At 44.8% G+C, this 16,891-nt stretch overlaps 3 protein-coding genes across 8 annotated transcripts in view; 1 reads left to right on the top strand and 2 right to left on the bottom strand.

Moving 5' to 3' along the window:
- tet1 (tet methylcytosine dioxygenase 1) overlaps window positions 1–14,194 on the bottom strand; it is a 26,224-nt gene extending 12,030 nt beyond the window's left edge. For 2 of the 5 annotated variants that reach the window (XM_088385874.1, XM_088385877.1), the window contains exons 1-3: window positions 14,061–14,192; window positions 9,416–9,775; window positions 6,290–8,274 (exon numbers count right to left, since the gene is read on the bottom strand). In XM_088385874.1, the coding sequence (XP_088242000.1) occupies window positions 6,290–8,152 (1,863 nt within the window). In that variant the 5' untranslated portion in view covers window positions 8,153–8,274; window positions 9,416–9,775; window positions 14,061–14,192. Of the gene's footprint in view, window positions 1–6,289; window positions 8,275–9,415; window positions 9,776–14,060 lie in introns of all 5 variants that reach the window. The other 3 variants (XM_088385879.1, XM_088385878.1, XM_088385876.1) reach the window with 3 other exon arrangements.
- On the bottom strand, window positions 10,455–12,788 carry ccdc93 (CCC complex scaffolding subunit CCDC93). The gene has a single exon (XM_088385884.1). The coding sequence runs from the start codon at window positions 12,547–12,549 to the stop codon at window positions 10,666–10,668; it is 1,884 nt and encodes a 627-aa protein (XP_088242010.1). The 5' UTR covers window positions 12,550–12,788; the 3' UTR covers window positions 10,455–10,665.
- slc25a16 (solute carrier family 25 member 16) lies at window positions 12,858–16,891 on the top strand. 2 transcript variants are annotated; one of them, XM_088385892.1, is made up of 11 exons: window positions 12,858–13,123; window positions 13,278–13,409; window positions 13,498–13,590; window positions 13,659–13,792; window positions 13,881–13,944; window positions 14,075–14,196; window positions 14,274–14,340; window positions 14,407–14,569; window positions 14,634–14,702; window positions 14,785–14,981; window positions 16,746–16,891. In XM_088385892.1, exons 2-10 carry the CDS (start codon window positions 13,310–13,312, stop codon window positions 14,939–14,941), a joined length of 969 nt encoding a protein of 322 aa, XP_088242018.1. In that variant the 5' UTR covers window positions 12,858–13,123; window positions 13,278–13,309; the 3' UTR covers window positions 14,942–14,981; window positions 16,746–16,891. The 2 variants fall into 2 exon arrangements, with proteins under 2 accessions (XP_088242018.1, XP_088242017.1); XM_088385891.1 differs by lacking the exon at window positions 16,746–16,891 and having other exon boundaries at window positions 14,785–16,165.

The raw sequence follows: 16,891 nt of genomic DNA, 5'->3' as shown, positions 1-16,891 counted from the left end.
ACTTGACTTGACTTGACTTGAATCAGTGTCCAAAAAGTTCTGTCTGAAGGCTTGTTACGCAGCACATTCCTCGCTCTCACATGACTGTGACACTGACCTCCTCTCCCGAGAAAACAACTTCCCTTAACTAAAATCATGTGATCTCTGATATTAAGATATTATTCGTGGTCACCGCAGACGATTTGCGATAGAGGATGCTAAACACAGCGACAAGGAACTAGAGAGCACGAGACGATGAAACAAAAAAAAAAAAAACGATGTGAGTGAGTTTAAAGGCATCCGTGAGGTAAGACGGGTCATATCGGGACAACATCAGAGGAACTCAAGCAGCAGTGCGTAACACTCCGGTGAGGCCGCCTCAGCTGAGCGTTTCATCGAGGAGGAAAACACTACGCAACATGCACAGAGGAAATGATTGCGCTCTGCTGAGCGCAGTAGAGGAAACAGCCCGACTTGGAAGTCACTCAAAGTACGGCCTTATAATGCTCGCTAATAAGTCTCGAAGTGTAACCTGTCGGTGACTAGGATAAATCGAGATCATATCAGAAACGGTTGTCCGGAGATGATCGCATATATCTGTAGATCTCAAAAAATGGCTAATGCTGTCTCGTGTTAGTTCCGGATGAGCCGCAATAAAACCGGGAAGTGTTACAGCTTGCCGAACAGGTTTGACAATGGCAGAAAAATTACTAACTGCACACAAAGACAAACAAGAACTTGTGATGATTGACTACCAAAGCCAAATTTTGAAATGTTATTGTATGTGTAATACAACGGCAGAGGAAATGAAATATTTCTTAGTTTATAGTAAGTTGTAGTAAATTTTGATGTGATTTGGATATAGCACAAAATTTGGTGGAATAACTTCATTTGCAAAATAGTTGCGTGTCAAATCATCTTACTCTATTGAAATGAATGGGATTAGCATTAATCCATTTTGGCCATGTCAAAAAACAGCAAAAAAAAAAAAGAGAGAAAAGTACTGTTCAATAACATTTCTTTGTAAGAAGAAAATAATTCAGTGCATAAATGAAAAAAGAGCCTGAAGCCTTCTTGAATATTTTAGTGGCTAGATGAAAGAAACTCGTAATCTAAATTAAGAAAAGGCTGAGTGGTATCAATCAAATGCTTCATCTTGAGTGACACAAAAAAATAAAAACCTTTCAAGTCAAAAATAAACTTTCCCCACCTTCCTTGCTTTGCGAAATGGAAGTGTTTGCTCGATTAACACGGATTATTTTTAGACTGAAATGTGTGCTTTCCTGTTTGCTTGCGGTTGTCGCCACTCGCTAGCCAATGAGAGGCACGTTGACATTAGCTGCGGCATTAATGACAACCGTTGGCAACGGTCACGTTTTACTGGGCTGGGCTCCAGCAGGCTTCGGCCCCGCCAGATGTTTGGGGATAGTTAGCGACTGTTGCTGTTGAGCTGCTCGCGTGTAATGCATTTGAAGGTGATTAATGTCCAAACTACTTTTTCGTAACAAGAGCCAGGCTGCTTATTCGAGAGAGTAACAGGGTGCGGTGGAAAGAGCGAACTATACATTGTCCCCTATACATTATAATTCACCCAGTGATGACAATATTAAGAAATATAACTCTATTTTCTAATCCTCCTCGTGAAGGACACGGAAAAGGTGAACGCCAGTTGAGTTTGCGCAAATGAACGCGTTGACCCAGAGACACACAAAAACACACATGCGCAAAACTATGCAGGCAGGCAACTCCCCCAACCCCCCGGGGGCCTCGTGGCTGCTCGCGAGTCGAGTGGAAAAAGGCTTTTGGGGTTTGTGTTATGGTGAGTCAGCACATGTGCACACGTGTATGTATTTAAAGCGCAAATGCATTGTATAAGTGGAGGATGAGAAATAAAACTCACACGATATATTACATGAGATTTTTGGTTGCGTATATCATTAGCTGAATGCTAACGTCGTAGTAAGAACATTTAGTAACTTTAGTATAAAATACTGACTATGATGGGAAAGGAGAGCCACATTTTAAGGTATCGAGTACTTATAGAAACTGCCAATACCAGCCACCAATACATGTGGCACAAAAAAAAATCCCTATACTGTTGGCGTGATGGCAGATTATAATCCGAATATTCCCCTTTTTTTTGGTCCTGTGTTAAATTAAAATTGTAGTGGAAGTATCGGCACTTGGTATCGGTGGGTGAATGCCACTGAGTAGCATGTAGGAGGATTAAAACTACAACAACGCCAAACATGCAAAAGCTTGTTCCGTATCCATTTGCAGCATCTATAGATTGTTTTTGTTGTTTTTTTTTACTGAGGAAAGCATTTTCACTTAGCGTTAATGGCTTCGGCCGCATCGGAGCGGCCATGGTGACGTCTCGGGTTGCCTACTCAGCAGTCCATCTGCGCTCATGTTTACTAGGCTCTGGCAGAAGAACTAAGAGTCCCATAAAAGAGACATTTCCTCTTCATCTGCTCTTTTCTGGGCCCAAGCAAGCAAGCAGGGCGGCTGTTACTTGCATGTGTATACCTTGCAGAGCTCAATTCCAGCTAATTGGCTTGGACTGGCTTGAAAGGAAAACCGTTGGGTTGCCGTAATGAACCAGTCCGAGGTAGACTCGTAGCGGGTTGGCTCGGCGCTAACTTTGGCAGCGTCCCTGACACTTGAGCGGGCAAGGCGGGCTCGCCACATGCTTCGGGGATGAATGGCGCACACGTGCGTCCTTCAGCTGATCGAGAAAGCACCCGGACCTTGACGCAATCCTTTCATCAAATTTTACCCGATTATTGGATAGGATAATCAATTGTATAATTATACCAGATTCTAGTTTGGCCTAATTACCTGAACGCAGGTTACTGAGTTCAGAGTCTTACAGAGCGGCAGTGGTGCGTGTCCGCCGTTTATCTCTGGCTAAGCCTCATTATGACCCTGAGAATACGCCGTCGGAGTAGGCAGGCGGGGTCAAAGGTGGGCGGCAGACAATGAGGTCGCCGTGGCAACCGTCGGAGCTGAAGACCTCCGAAAGGCGCAGAGTGGGGGGAAGCGCCGTGACAGGCGCGTCTGCTCGGAACAAATCACTCTGGCTTTACATTAAGCAGGCTCCCGTTTTGAAAACAATAGAGGAGACGGCTTGCTGTACGATAAACCGTACGCTAATGTGCAAATATTCACGAACGGAAAAATAAAACATGGCATTTATTTGATGTCACTGGTAAGGCAAATTGATTCGAATTTCAAATTGGATAATCAATGAATGGTGACGACACCTTGTTTTATTTAATAGCGCTAAAGCTAACGGCGTTACAATAGCACATCCCCCAAAGCGCCGCCTCGCCCCCTCCCTCTCTCTCTGGCGGATGTGCAAGTTGTTTTCATCATACACGTGTTCTCTCAGCTGGGTTACTATTTCGCTGCCGAACGCACCGCCGCAGTGAAGAGAGAAAAAAAAAGATGTGTGAGAGATTAATGAGATGGCAGGGAGGAGCTAGGCTTAGCTCATCGGAGGCTAAAACAGGTTACGGAAAGCTCAGTTGAAGTCCTGGGGGAGGAGGCAAGGGTGGGACGTAATGAATAATAAATACTTTACTGGTGACTTTTTCGACTAAAATGGATTTTTAAATTCATCGTCAGGAAAAATGGTGGCCATCTTGAAATGGAAATGTGTATTTGTGACCATTTTCAAGGGGGGAAGCTTGAAACAGTAACGAGAGAAATATTTGTTCTTACTGCACTTGCAGAAAAAGATGGACATTTTTGGAATATTTTCATCTTTGTGTATTTTGCGTCACTTCAGGCTCACAGCAGACATGAAGGCCTCGGGTAGGACTAGGAAATATCGATTTACTATCGCGCTTGTCCTCATTAAGCTGATGGGTGAGTTCACAGAAGCCGAACAACATTCACACACAATTTAGTATCTTCAAAAAACCCTAAACCAGAACACAAAAAGTCCAGAACTGGATCCCAAACCTTAGATCTGTGAAGCAGACATGCTAACCACTTAACCACCATGCTGCCCCATGTAGTAAGGATTTTTTTTTTTTTTCATGCGCTATGAAAGGCAGCATTTAGCGTGTGGTGCTAATGTGCATGTGTGTATGTGTGTGCCTTAAGGGCCAAGGCCCAGCAACGTAAGGCGAGGCCATGAGGGAGCCATCAAGCAAGCCTGAGTGAAACCAGACCTTTATTTGAAAAAGGGAAACCACCTCTACAACACTGCTCGCACAAAACAAAGCAGAATTTTGCTGGCTAAATTCTTTCAAGTGTGTTTTCAGCCCATTTCGATGATATTATTTTTAGACGGGACCAAAACAAACCGCTCGCTATGTTGCGGAAAACAGGAACAGTCGTAGACAAGCCGCTACAAGCTCAACTTGGCCTCTGCCCTTTTTCACAATCCTGTGGAAGAGACGTTTGGCAGGAAGGGTGTGTGAGCTTGATCAGCAAGTGTGGCCACCGAGTATCTAGCAACATATGCTATTGCTACATAATTACCCACGCTACGTGCGGTCGTAATCGACTCGACGACTTGGGAAACCCGTACGAGCTGCAAATGACAATATCGTAATCTCGCGTTATGTTCATATTATAACTCGACATACAAGTGTCTCAAATTTTCTTGAGTTGTTTTCATTTAAGTGAATCAATTTATGCTAATTTAGCCTACATGCGAGCTAATGCTACTCATGAGGCTCATATAAAAGCGTTTCGTTAGCGGGAATTACTTTACCGACTAAATACAATTAAGTCATAACGTTTCATGAATCTGGCGTTGGTGGTTTATGAGCCTTTCTATTTACACAGTGGAATAGTGTTAACGTATCTGCCTCGCAGTTCGCAGGTTTTTAGGGTTTGAACCTCAGTTCCGGGACATTTGCTCGGGTTTTCTTTCAGTTCTCTAGTTTCGGCTTCAGTCCTGCAGCACTTGACAGATATTCAACTACTGCCTCATCACCGCAATTACAAAATCTCGATGATTCAATTTCCATTCTTATCGTGAGATGAACGCCGATGTCATGTCAGTTCAACGGAACGAAGGAACCAGTTTGCTCTGAATTCTAACAGCCAGTTTACCAGCCACCATGCGTATGTGTGTGTAGATAAACAACACCCAGTGAGCCTTAAAGCCACACAAGCCCACACTGACCCACATTTTGGGACCTTCCTAATTATACGTCTGCAGACTCTTGCCTCCTGTGCTCGGCAATGGCGCACAAAGGTCTCCTCTGAGTGATTCTGCAGGTGTTATATAACAGTCACTCCTAATCTGCCTATCCCTCTGCCACGGGGAGGGCGACTCAGTTAATACACACACACCACATGGATCCTCGCTCTCAGTTTCTCCCTCCCCCCGGCCGCATGGACACCATTGTGCGACGCACATGGTGTACGCCGTGGCTCCGACAACTCGTACCACCGAATGAGGACAATACCGCCGGGCCAAATTCGTCACGTGTCATAATAAAGACTTGGCGCAACGCCGGTCGGCCCAGAGGTAGGGAGAAACGTCCCTGAACAAGTTAGCGCAATTTTGACCCATTAGCCGCATTAGCAAACAGCTGCTCTGTGACATGATAAACACAATGCAAGATTACGGGTTACCCACCATGTTGGGTTTGGAGACTAGCGGTTCTAGTTCTGAGGTTCTGGGTTCATATGTCAGGTTAAAATCATTAAACCATAACAAGCTTACATTGTCTAGTTGGACTAGTCATCCATTATTTTCATTAGCATATATCGTCATGCTCAACCAGGTGAGCTGGTTCCAGTTGACCAAAAAAAACGTTGATACTTAGAATCGCACAAGTCTTCAATGAACTCAACATCCAAGTCTTTGGAATGTGGAAGGGAACCCCTCGCAGGAATGCCAGAATCGAAATCCGAACCTCAAAACCATGAGGCAGTCGTGCTAAACAGGAGATGCTATGAGCTACGATCTACTTGGATGAATTTCATCAAAACGATGAGAAATGATGGCATCAAATTAAAAAATCTCAGAGGAAACCAAACTGGGGCATTCATAGTGAGGTTCTCAAGCACACACAGATAACAGGCGCATTACTCCAACCACGTGCTGAGCGGCTGCCGGTCATGAAAACAAAGAAGGCATCATCCAGCATACTCAATTTAGTCACACACGCATTCACATGGGATGTCTATTCTCCACGCCCCTCCCCCCCCACGCACAAATATTTCGCAGGAAGGCTGCACCGCATCCAGGGAATCTCAGTGTACCACTAAAACCATTCCGTTTTTACTCAGGACTGGACTTTAGGAGTGTTTGTCTAAAATAAACAACAAAACAACTGACCTGTGCAGCAGGGAGAGGGAGCAACGTCGACGGCCTCTTCCTCTTCAGTTCCACGCACTTCCTCAATTTACAGATCTGATGGCCGGTGCTGCGGTTGAGGCAGCAGCTGCACCGGCCGCAACTGATGGTCCTCAAACACGGTTCGCATCTCCCGCACCTGCTTCGCTTTCGCCTCTCCTTGCGGTGCTGTTGCTTCCAGGAGGGCGGGCGGCGTCCTCCCTCGTACCCCAACGATAACGACGGTACAGAAGATTCGCCGTAGCCCGACTCTGATTCTGTTTCCAAGGAAAAGGATGAGCGGGTACTCTCGGAGCTGCAAGAGAAGGCCGAGCTGCCGTCCAGAGAAGGGGTCGAGATCTTTGGTGGCAGGTCTACCTCGGGCGCAGAGACTACTACAACTCTATCCTCATTCGGAACCGGATTACGCTCAGCCGGAGTCTCAACCTGACTGTGGCGGTCCAACAGTTCTGGAGAGGGCTTCGTATCTTTGGCTTGCGGAGCAGGGTTCTCTAGGCTTTGCAATCGCTCCCAGAAGCTGCTTGCTTTCAGGCAGTCACTACGGATAATAACCGGGGTACTCCTTGCTACCGGGTTGGTATTTTGTGACATAGAGGTCTCTGGTACAGCAGAGGATCTCGGGACAGGAGTTTTAGCACCTTGAACGATAGTTTGCATGTCTGTCCAGGTCTCCCTTGGAACCTCTGGTTGGGATGACTCGGAGGGGTTGGGGGCTTTGGTGGAGTATGAGGTAGCTGTGTTTGGGACAATTAGCACCTTGTCAAGTGACTGTTCAGGCAGTCCCTTGACGGACAGAGGTCTATCCGGAGGTTGTAAGAGAACTGAAGTACTAAGGAGGGATTCAGCAGAGTTGCTCTGTTTCGGTAAACCCTCACCATCAACCGGCTCCTCGGTAACATCAGCCGTCTTCTGCTTAACCTCGTCCGAACTCTCAGACGTTTTCTCGGCCGCTATGTCCGGATTTATCTCTAAATCGACCGTGTTGTCGGTCCTCGTCTCTACCGAGATCACATCGTCATCTTTGACCAGACCGAGTTTGTCTCCTGTGAAAGATGGCATCTGCAGTCCTTGCGAGACAGGAGAGGCGATCCTGGTAGCAGCTAGTTCGCGAGGACTATCTCGACTAGCGTCGTCACCGAGGTCCAGTTGCTCATCTTCACTCCCAGGGGCTTCTGTCACAGCCTCACCGATTATGCTTGTCCGGTTATCTAGCGGTACACAGTCCTCCAGGTTTTCATTGCACGGCGGTGAGTCCGCTTTGAGGGGGCTGCCCTCTTTAGCACCTTTAACATGAGCAGGGCCTTGAAAATCCGTTTTCAAAGAAACCGGCAGAAGTTGTTCGGGGTCTGCTTTCTCGAGGTACTCATCAGTAGTTGGGTTGTTGTTGCTGGTCGTTGACAGCTGGTTTCTGGTAGTAGCTCCTCCCCTGGTCTTCCTCGCACCCCTGCACGATTTGGGTGGCATGAAGGAATCAGTTGACAGCTGCGCCCCCCTCGGAGACTTTCTTCGCCATAGGGAGTCGTCTAACTCTCTGTAGTGGTCAGGCAACTTGCTCAACCCTTTCAGCCTCGTGGATCCTGTTACACTTAGGGCATGGCTAACTCTACCAGGGGATGCACCTAAGGAGCGGCGACCTATCCCTCGCCCTCGGGGACTCCGGCCGGACTGCGCCAGTGGCCTGGCACCTGACCTTGTGGAGGCAGTTGTGACTTTCTGGAGACGCTCCGACACTCGTTCCCTACCTTTATTTGAGTTGCTAGTTTGCCGTTTGGAGCCGGCGACTTTTTGGCCATTTTTTCTCTGAGCAGGGGTTTGTCTCCTGCTGGATTTGGTGGGGGCTGGCATGGCTGAGGATATGGAGGTGATGGGTTTTTGTAGCCAGCATGGAAGCCAGATTTGGAACAAGATTCTGTCTAAAATCCACCTCTATTGTTTTGATTTGGCCGTGGAAGCTGGTGGTGCATGACCTAGGAAGACAAAGTGAACAGGTGAAAAAAAACAAACAAAAAAAAAACATCCAAGAGCCAAGCCTCATTCAGTTTCATATCTTAAAATCTGTGTATCATTCGCAAGTCTCTATTTTTGGAAATGTCTAAGAAGGAATGGGCAAAAATCTTTTAAAGGCTGCGAACGGGAAAAAAAATGCTCTAATAAAATATAATTGGCTCCAGAGAAATTTCTCCATAGTTTTCATAGCATTGTAAAACATGTTCTGGAGCAAATTCCATGTATCACTACACTACCGGTTATGAGCTTGGTTACTAAATAAATTTTGGCACCACTGTATTTGGATGTTTGAATCCATTGGAAGGAGTAGAATATTGAAAACATGGGGAGAATAATCGAGGCCAGACTACGGTTGGGTAGTTGTAGTGCTCCTCAATTTACTTCAACTATGAGTTTATCATCCTAGATTATGATGATCTGCTTTAGTGGACCACATAAGATAATGTAGTGAGCCAGACTTGGCCCCGGGCCTTTAGTTTTGACACCTGTGATTTTGTTTCTTCTGTGATCCTAACATAAATGTTGTTGGAATGTGGGAGGAAGTTGGAACACTGCACTGGGAGAACACAGGAAGGCCGGCAGCCGGACTCAAACCCAGAACCTCAGAGATGTGAGGCAAGATATGCTAAGCAATCACCCAGGGAGAAGAATATTTTACATTTATTATCAACAACGAGTTAAAAAAAGGAGAACACGCAAAACATGTCCGGGGGTTAATATTTGGCCACGCCTGACTTGTCTTGTGTCAAACGAGTGTCAAAAAACGTCGAGTCAAAGATAGATAAGAATAATAAGTTGCTCCAAACACAAACACGAGCGCTTCCTCCTTGGCGTGAGCAGTTTAAAGGGCAAACACGTTGCCGAGTGGAGCTCGAGGCCAGATCCTGCTGTCGAATGTGCTTATTACAAACGACCCCCGCGTCCCCCTTACTCCGATTTTTTTTTTGCACTTGACCGCCCGCGTTTAAAGCGCCTATTGGGGAAAGGGTTGGGGGGTGGGGGGGGGGGGGGGGGGGGCGAAGACAAACGCTACTTTCACACGGCTCTGACGCTCGTGTGGGTTTATTTACGTGTTTTTGACGCAGAAAATTCTTGACATACCAGAGAGAGGGCCACTTGCGCCGTCTGAAGTGCTAATAATACTCCACGGAGAGAGCCAGACCTTGTATGCGTTTTCCCTCCTCGGCAAATTTAGCCCACCGCTGCTGATGGCGAGTCGGTCGGCTGCTGGGCTCCCACACCGACGCGCTCATGACAGGCGTGCGAGGAGGCGGGCAAGGGGGGGACCCAGGTGGCCACGTCGCCGAGCGCTTTGCTCACTTCGCGTTGTCAAAACGTCAAATCCTCTTGTGTCACAGCCTCCGCCAGGGCAGCCCCTCTCGCTCTCCGCGCTCCTCACTCCCTCCTGCCAGACGCCAACAAGCTTCGGGTTCGGCTCCGGTAGAGCTCGTCGTCTCCGGGCTGGAGGGGAGGCGCGAAAACCAGACACGGATGCCAGCTGTCAGTGGGGCCCGGATCGGAAGTGCGGACGTGTGCGACTGCATTTTCCCGCCACTCCTTCTTATCAAGTGTAAAAGGAAGACAAGTGAAAAAGATTAAATAAGATTTTTTTTTTTGTAGGAATATATAGATACAATTCACTTTGTGAGACCGATATTGCATATTTTCCAGGGAAAAATAATGTGTTAATGGAACCCTAATCATACATGCTTACTGCATTTTTAGTCATTTTCATCAAGTCACAATATTAGGCTTTAAAGAGTATATACACACAAAAAGTCAGGGATACGGTTTAATTTGTAAAACATATCTTTCTGTACTCGTTAAAAATAGCAATTTACCATTATACATACATTATTGTATACATACATTACTTTGACGCCATCTTGTGGTAACTATGAGTAATTACAAACCTACGTTTGGGATAATTGTTTCTGTGACGACTGTGCAATCCCAGAACGATGAGCAATTAGTGGTATATTTGAAAATTTAAAAAAGGATACAATTCCTGGTCAATATATTGAGTAAAAAAATAGCAGGAGAGTTAATCACTTACCCAAGTGTAGTTGGTAAGGGACATCGTAACTGCAGACAGTTTTACTAGCTTAAATAGAGGAAGTAAAAAAGAGGACTTAAAAGGTTTTGTAACCCATCAAATCTTTTATTGTTGAAAAGATCTGAGTTATTTTTCTTGCATTCAACAGATGACGAGGATATGACATCATTTGAAAACTAATTCAGTCAAGATTATGACTCAAAAGTGAAGATTACATACATTGGCAATTTATCGATATAATTCGTTTTTATAGATTGTAACCTAATGCATAAACACGCTGTGTGCAATATAACAACTACGATGCTCCTTTTGCTCTCAACTTGGACAGCAGCATTTCATTTTTTCGACATTCCTCTTGAAAGTCTTTGACGGTTTGGAAGTAAAGCCTCTGGGTGTCGAGCAGCTCCAGGTATTTGTCATTCAGCTGATCCCTCCTCATTTTGTTCTCCTGCTTCTTCTTCTCCATCTTGATGCGACTCTGTCCGATTCCATCCACTATCTGCTCCATTTGTCTGAGGAACTGCTCCTTGGCGCCCGAAGACGACATGGCTTGCTGGAAGTTGTCATGAATGGAATTCAGCAAATTGACCTCCTTCTCGAGATAAACTTTCTGGTCGTCTAACGTGTTGTACAGAGTGAAGAACTGTTTGGTCTCTTTGTGTGTTGCAGAAACTTGGCAGTAGAGTTCAATGAATCTCTTCTGGTACTGTGTGAGTTCTGCACGGCAAGGCACTTCGTCAATCTTTCTCTGCAAAATGGCAATGTCACGATTCCTCCTCGCCATCAGCAGACGGACCTTCTGTAGTTTCTCTCGCTCTGTATTGTGCTGCTTGTCAATCAATTGGTTCCTCTCCTTCTCCTCTATACCAAGTCCCGATGCGGTGCTTAAATTTTCAATACTCTGCTGCAGGCGGATCATCTCATCTTTACAGTGGGTACGGAACTCCTGTTCTTGAAGTTTCAAGTTTTCATTGGACGTTACCAGGAATCTCAGCTTCTCCAGCACATTGCCCTCAGCTTGACGTTCGGCGTCCTCTAAAATCATCAACTGATTCATTAGCGTGTCCGACTGCTCTGTGACCTCACGTAGCTTCATCTTGGCCTCGTCGCAACCTTCCTTAACTTGGGTGTGCTGACCTTGCAGCTCATTGTGCTGGTTAATCATCTGCTGGGTCTGTTTGTTCAAAGAGGCGACGGCTCGGAGGTGTTGGTGAAGCGGGCCGTACCGCTCGGAAAAATCCTCCGATACCTCCAAATGCTTCTCGGCGTACTCCGAAGCTATCAGTTTGATCTCTTCAGACTGTTGCCCCACGATGTAGCCCACCGCGCTAGCTGTTAGTTGACCTTCCTGATTGGCCATGGCGGCCATTGTGTTCATCAGGCTTTTGATGCGTTTCTCCTCAGCCGCCCACTGAACTTCTTCGTCTGAAACCGGCGTCACAGAGTCTTTATTTGACAAGGCCATTTTTTCACCTGGCTTATCTTGTTTGGATTGTTTGCTGAATCCATATCGCCTGCCGTATTCCAGCAATGTAGACTGAACCCTGGACTCCTCATCAAGTAGTTCTCCTGCCTCCTTTTGCCTTCTGTATTTCCTCTGTGGTTTATATACGTCCAGAATATCAAGAACTGTTCCCACTGCCTTGCTTCTTCTCTGATGGAATTCTTCATCCTCTGGAAGGTTATAGGCCTTCTGGAATTGAGATATGGAATAGGCTCTCACGTAGTCGCCCATTTGCTCTCTGGTCTCGATGGCCCGTTTCACTAGCCACTGTATCACTGGGAAAATATGAATAAAATCAAGACCTTGGATTTGATGAGGTTCCAGCTGATGAGGACACTTCATTTTGGGCAAAACAGACACAATTTTCTCAGTCAATGCTATTTTCTGACCGATGGTTGAGTTCTCTTGAAAAAGTAGATCAATGTCAATGTCATAGTTACAGGTGGTGATGCACCAGGTCATCCCGCCGACCACCTTATCAAAAGGTGACAGTCCCTTAATGCGGGCCCGAAAATATCCGGCGGCCAAAAGAAGCTCAAGGATCTCCGCCAGTTTGATGCATTGCTCTTCATCCTCCCGAGCTTCCACCTGAGTAACGTTGACGCCTTGATCTAACTGGGAATTCAACTTTGAGGCAGGCCTCGCTCTATTAAAAACAGAACCAGTCGAGGCCATCTTGACTTGTGATATGTTGTTTGCTTCGTCGTCGTCTTCTTCCGCTTTGTTTTCTTCTTTGTAAGGGCGGTTCGCATCTGACGAATAAGATGTATTACCGCCACCTATCGTTTTGGAGTGCAGGTCCAAGTACGAATGTACAAAGAAGAAGGAAAATAAAATTCTTTATCAACCCTTTTTTAAATCAAAAACAATTTTAATTTGATCTTCTTCAGTCCGTAGCCATTAAAGACCACATCTCATCTTTTGGGTCAGGTTTTTAGAACGTAAACATGACTACCGAGGCTGGGCCAAGTGACGTCATCCTACGTCACTAATGTGCGCTCGTAAAGCAAGAGCGAAGGGCACTCTTCTCCCGGTCCAGTATTACGTGAAGCTCTGAAACGTCGCTAAATTTTCTCCTTTGACAGATTTTGGAGTCAGATCATGAATATTTGCCGACACTTCTGTTTGCTACGCTAGCGTGTCATGTGAGCTAGCGTCGTGTTGAAGAACAAGGTGACGGAGAAATTATTTTACTGAGGAACATTTGTTCTATCGACCTTCCACGTTGCTATGTCCAGAATATAATAACGTAAGTACATCTTTATATTTTTATAGTATATATAATGGACGGATTTTATTACTCAAAATAATCCTGATTTATTTGATAAATGACGGTAATTAATGTGGGCAGTGCTTATGATAATAACAATATTAAAAGTGATATGTCCATTTTTGATTGATAGCGCTGCATGCGGAGAATTTGTGAACATCCAGGATGACGTCAGAGGCTGCTGCTACTGTCTCCACACCTTCAGCCTTAAGCAGCACTCCAGTCCAAATAGACTACTACTGGCTCCGCTCCTTTGTTGCAGGAGGTAGGGACCTGACACATAGTGATCAAATATATTTTTTCCTTAAAGGGTTATATTGCTTAAATAAATAAATTTAACTTCTCTGCCGTAGGTGTTGCAGGATGCTGTGCCAAGACTACAATCGCTCCTCTAGACCGAGTAAAGATTCTGCTTCAGGCCCAGAATCCCCACTACAAACACCTGGGTAATATATCTACAAATAAGAATTATAGTTGTAGAATTTATAGCATCATTGTGCCTCTTCCTGCACAGGCGTGTTTTCCACCCTAAAAGCCGTCCCAAAAAAAGAAGGCTACCGTGGCTTGTATAAGGGCAATGGAGCTATGATGGTGAGGATATTTCCTTATGGCGCAATCCAGTTCATGGCCTTCGACAATTATAAAAAGGTAAATGTGACGTTTTTAGATAAAAGACAAATGGGATGCACTTGGGCTTAATTATCAATTTGCACCCCGACATACATTTCCTCAACAGTTGCTCAATAAACAACTTGGGATCTCCGGACCTATTCATCGCCTAATGGCTGGATCCATGGCAGGTCAGAAAATCATTTTTGCGCTCAGGCCCAAACAATGAAATCAATCAATTTAGCGCCATCTAGTGGTAACTTGCTTTTTGAATGCATTGCTAGTGTGACAATAATAAATGCCTTACCGGTTTGTTGTCAGGTATGACAGCGGTGATATGCACCTATCCACTGGATGTCGTTCGAGCCAGACTTGCTTTTCAGGTGACTGGGTATCATCGCTACACTGGAATCGCCAACGCCTTCCACACCATCTATCTGAAGGTCAGCTGCTGGATATAAAAGTGCATCGTATAAGGTTGTGAATTTTTTGATTATACTTTTTTTGTATTTTTGCACAGGAGGGGGGATTCTCCGGCTTCTACCGGGGACTCACCCCAACCCTCATCGGAATGGCCCCTTATGCAGGTGATTGTTCTTATCAGTATGTGTCTTGGTACCTCAATTTACCGATTTAAATCTGAAAACACGCAGGTTTCTCCTTCTTCACCTTCGGGACTTTGAAAAGCCTCGGCTTGAAACATTTCCCCGAGACGCTGGGACGGCCGTCCTCGGACAACCCTGACGTCCTGGTTCTTAAAACCAAAGTCAACCTGCTGTGTGGAGGCATCGCCGGTGCCATCGCTCAGACGATATCGTAAGTGGACTACTTCCACCTAACGTGACCGATTGGCAGCTAAGTCTTTTTTTGGTCTCACTAGCTATCCCTTGGATGTGGCGAGGCGAAGAATGCAGCTCGGTTCTGTGCTTCCTGACGCGCACAAGTGTGTGTAAGTACCACCGAGCTCTTCTTTAGGACTCCTCGAACATCTCCTTAAAAAGCACATACTCATCTTTTGTGCATCCAAACAGCTCCCTGAGCAAGACTCTGTCCTACGTCTACACTGAGTACGGCATCAAGAACGGCTTGTACCGAGGTCTCTCGCTCAACTACATCCGCTGCGTGCCCTCTCAGGCTGTGGCCTTCACAACCTACGAATTCATGAAGCAACTCCTCCACCTCAACTAGAGGCCGCGTCACTCATCCGACTCGCGCGGATGCTCGCTCGGTATGTCTTAAACTCCTCAGACCGGAGTGAATCTTGTTATGCTGTGTGCGGCGGGAAAGACTTTTCCCCAAATTATTGTACCACAGTGGTGCTTTGACTTAAGATTTTAATTCGTTCGGAACAACAAAATGTTTGTAATGTGTTTTTTATTACGAAAAAAAACCTGTCCTCTGATGTATTGTACTTGATGAAAACATAGAATGTCAAAGAATCAAACTAAACTATATTTGCATCATGATTTAGTGCTTTAATTCCTTGGCCACTAGGGGGTATCATAATACATGAGAAGAAAACGATCAGCTGCAGACGAGGATAAAGAATATATGCTCATGAGTGTTCTCATTATATTTCAAATATTTACAATTCTCACAGATTAATGCGAGTTTCGTTAGCCCCTTTTGGGCCTTTTGCATTGTGTTAGCATTTTGCTAGGTGGCTTACACGAGTTGAGTGGTTGGTTTGAATACACAATACGTACAGTGAGTTTCGTCTTACATTAAGTTTCAACAAGGACACAGTTTTGCTAGCAACTCCACACAAAAAACATCCAAGCGGCGGCTTATGGGCTGAAAAACTCCTAAGTCAGGGTATCGTTATATACAACAGGCAGCTGGAAACAAGCGTAACACGAACAAATGATCAACTGAAGCATTCAAAATAAAATCCACACATTTCATTTTTGTTATGAGTTTGATACACTGAAAGATTAAATGTTTGCAGTATTTATGATTCAGGGCTTTATAAATGTGTAAGGGATGCAAGTGCTATAGTTGCCTTGTCTTGTCTACAAACAGTATACTCCTTTTTTTAAACAATGTCTCTTAAAAAAAATTGTTTGATGCCAAACTTTGAATAGAATCATGATTTGTTTTGTCACGCACGCGGATGTTGTGCATATAATCACCTGCAATTCCAGGATCACCGTATATATAGATTTTCTTACGTGCTATGATTTTTCTTGTCTATATTTGGATCTGTGATGAATGTACTAGATCTGACATGTCCGCCTCGGGCGATGGTCTGAAAGGTGGAAAAATTGCACTTTTATCTGTTTACTCCTGTTATTTATTGACTTAGCTACATGCTGCCACTGAGTGGTGACTTTGCTTACAGAAATTATGTGGTTTACAGTTGTAGCTGGGGAAAGTCATGCAAATAAAACAGAGTATATATACTGTATAGAATTTTTATTATTCTATTCACTTTTTTTTAAAATGGGAAATCCTGGAAATGGTCATCAAACTTGGCAATTTATTTTGGGAAAGTTTTATCAAGACTTGGCACAAATTGTACGTTAGAAAAATTTGGCATGCCATTTTGCATGTTTTGGTTGAACATTATATTTTTTATATATAAGATATTTAATTCTCCGGTTTTATGTGTTACTTTTACTTCAACTGGCAGCTTGAAGCAAGCATGCTTTGCCTCTTTTTTGGGGGAGCCGTGCATAACAACGGGTACTAAGAATTACTTTAAAAATTATCTTTATTAAGTTTAAATATTTTTTAATCAAATTAGGTGTGGCTATCTTTTAAACAGGGATTCACTGTATTCCAGAAGATTTAGTTGTGGCCCATATGGAGGACTGTACTTTGAATATTTGCATCAAACATACTACCAGGCATTGTCCAGCGTCACATCCATTTGACTAGTAAATTTGAGGCTTCAATTAAACACACCCATTTTGGTTCGTAAAAGCAAAAGCGTGTGTGCGCCCAGGTTGAATTTTATCCCCGTAACTCACCGCCCACGTCTGCTTTACAGAGTTCCACATTCCTGTGGCATTTGTGTAAGAGAAGTGTGGACATCTGAAGAAAAGTGAGAAGTGCACACTTTTACCACTCAACAGACGTGACGACAATTTGATGGGCAACAGAATCGATCATTTTAATCAAGGAGAGTGTTTTTTG

The sequence above is a fragment of the Syngnathus floridae genome, chromosome 9 (assembly GCF_059516105.1).
Source record: "Syngnathus floridae isolate MCC-2025c chromosome 9, RoL_Sflo_1.0, whole genome shotgun sequence".
In the NCBI taxonomy this organism is placed as follows: Eukaryota; Metazoa; Chordata; class Actinopteri; order Syngnathiformes; family Syngnathidae; genus Syngnathus; species Syngnathus floridae.
Note: the sequence above shows the minus strand (reverse complement) of the source record. Positions and strands in the feature narration are given on the sequence as shown.

Bases quoted from the DNA above. Each gene is read 5' to 3' on its own strand.
- ccdc93 (XM_088385884.1), bottom strand. From the start codon at position 12,549: ATGGCCTCGACTGGTTCTGTTTTTAATAGAGCGAGGCCTGCCTCAAAG.
- slc25a16 (XM_088385892.1), top strand. From the start codon at position 13,310: ATGACGTCAGAGGCTGCTGCTACTGTCTCCACACCTTCAGCCTTAAGC. The intron at 13,591-13,658 runs GTAATATATCTA...CTTCCTGCACAG, and splicing joins TCCCCACTACAAACACCTGG to GCGTGTTTTCCACCCTAAAA. The intron at 13,945-14,074 runs GTCAGAAAATCA...GTTTGTTGTCAG, and splicing joins AATGGCTGGATCCATGGCAG to GTATGACAGCGGTGATATGC.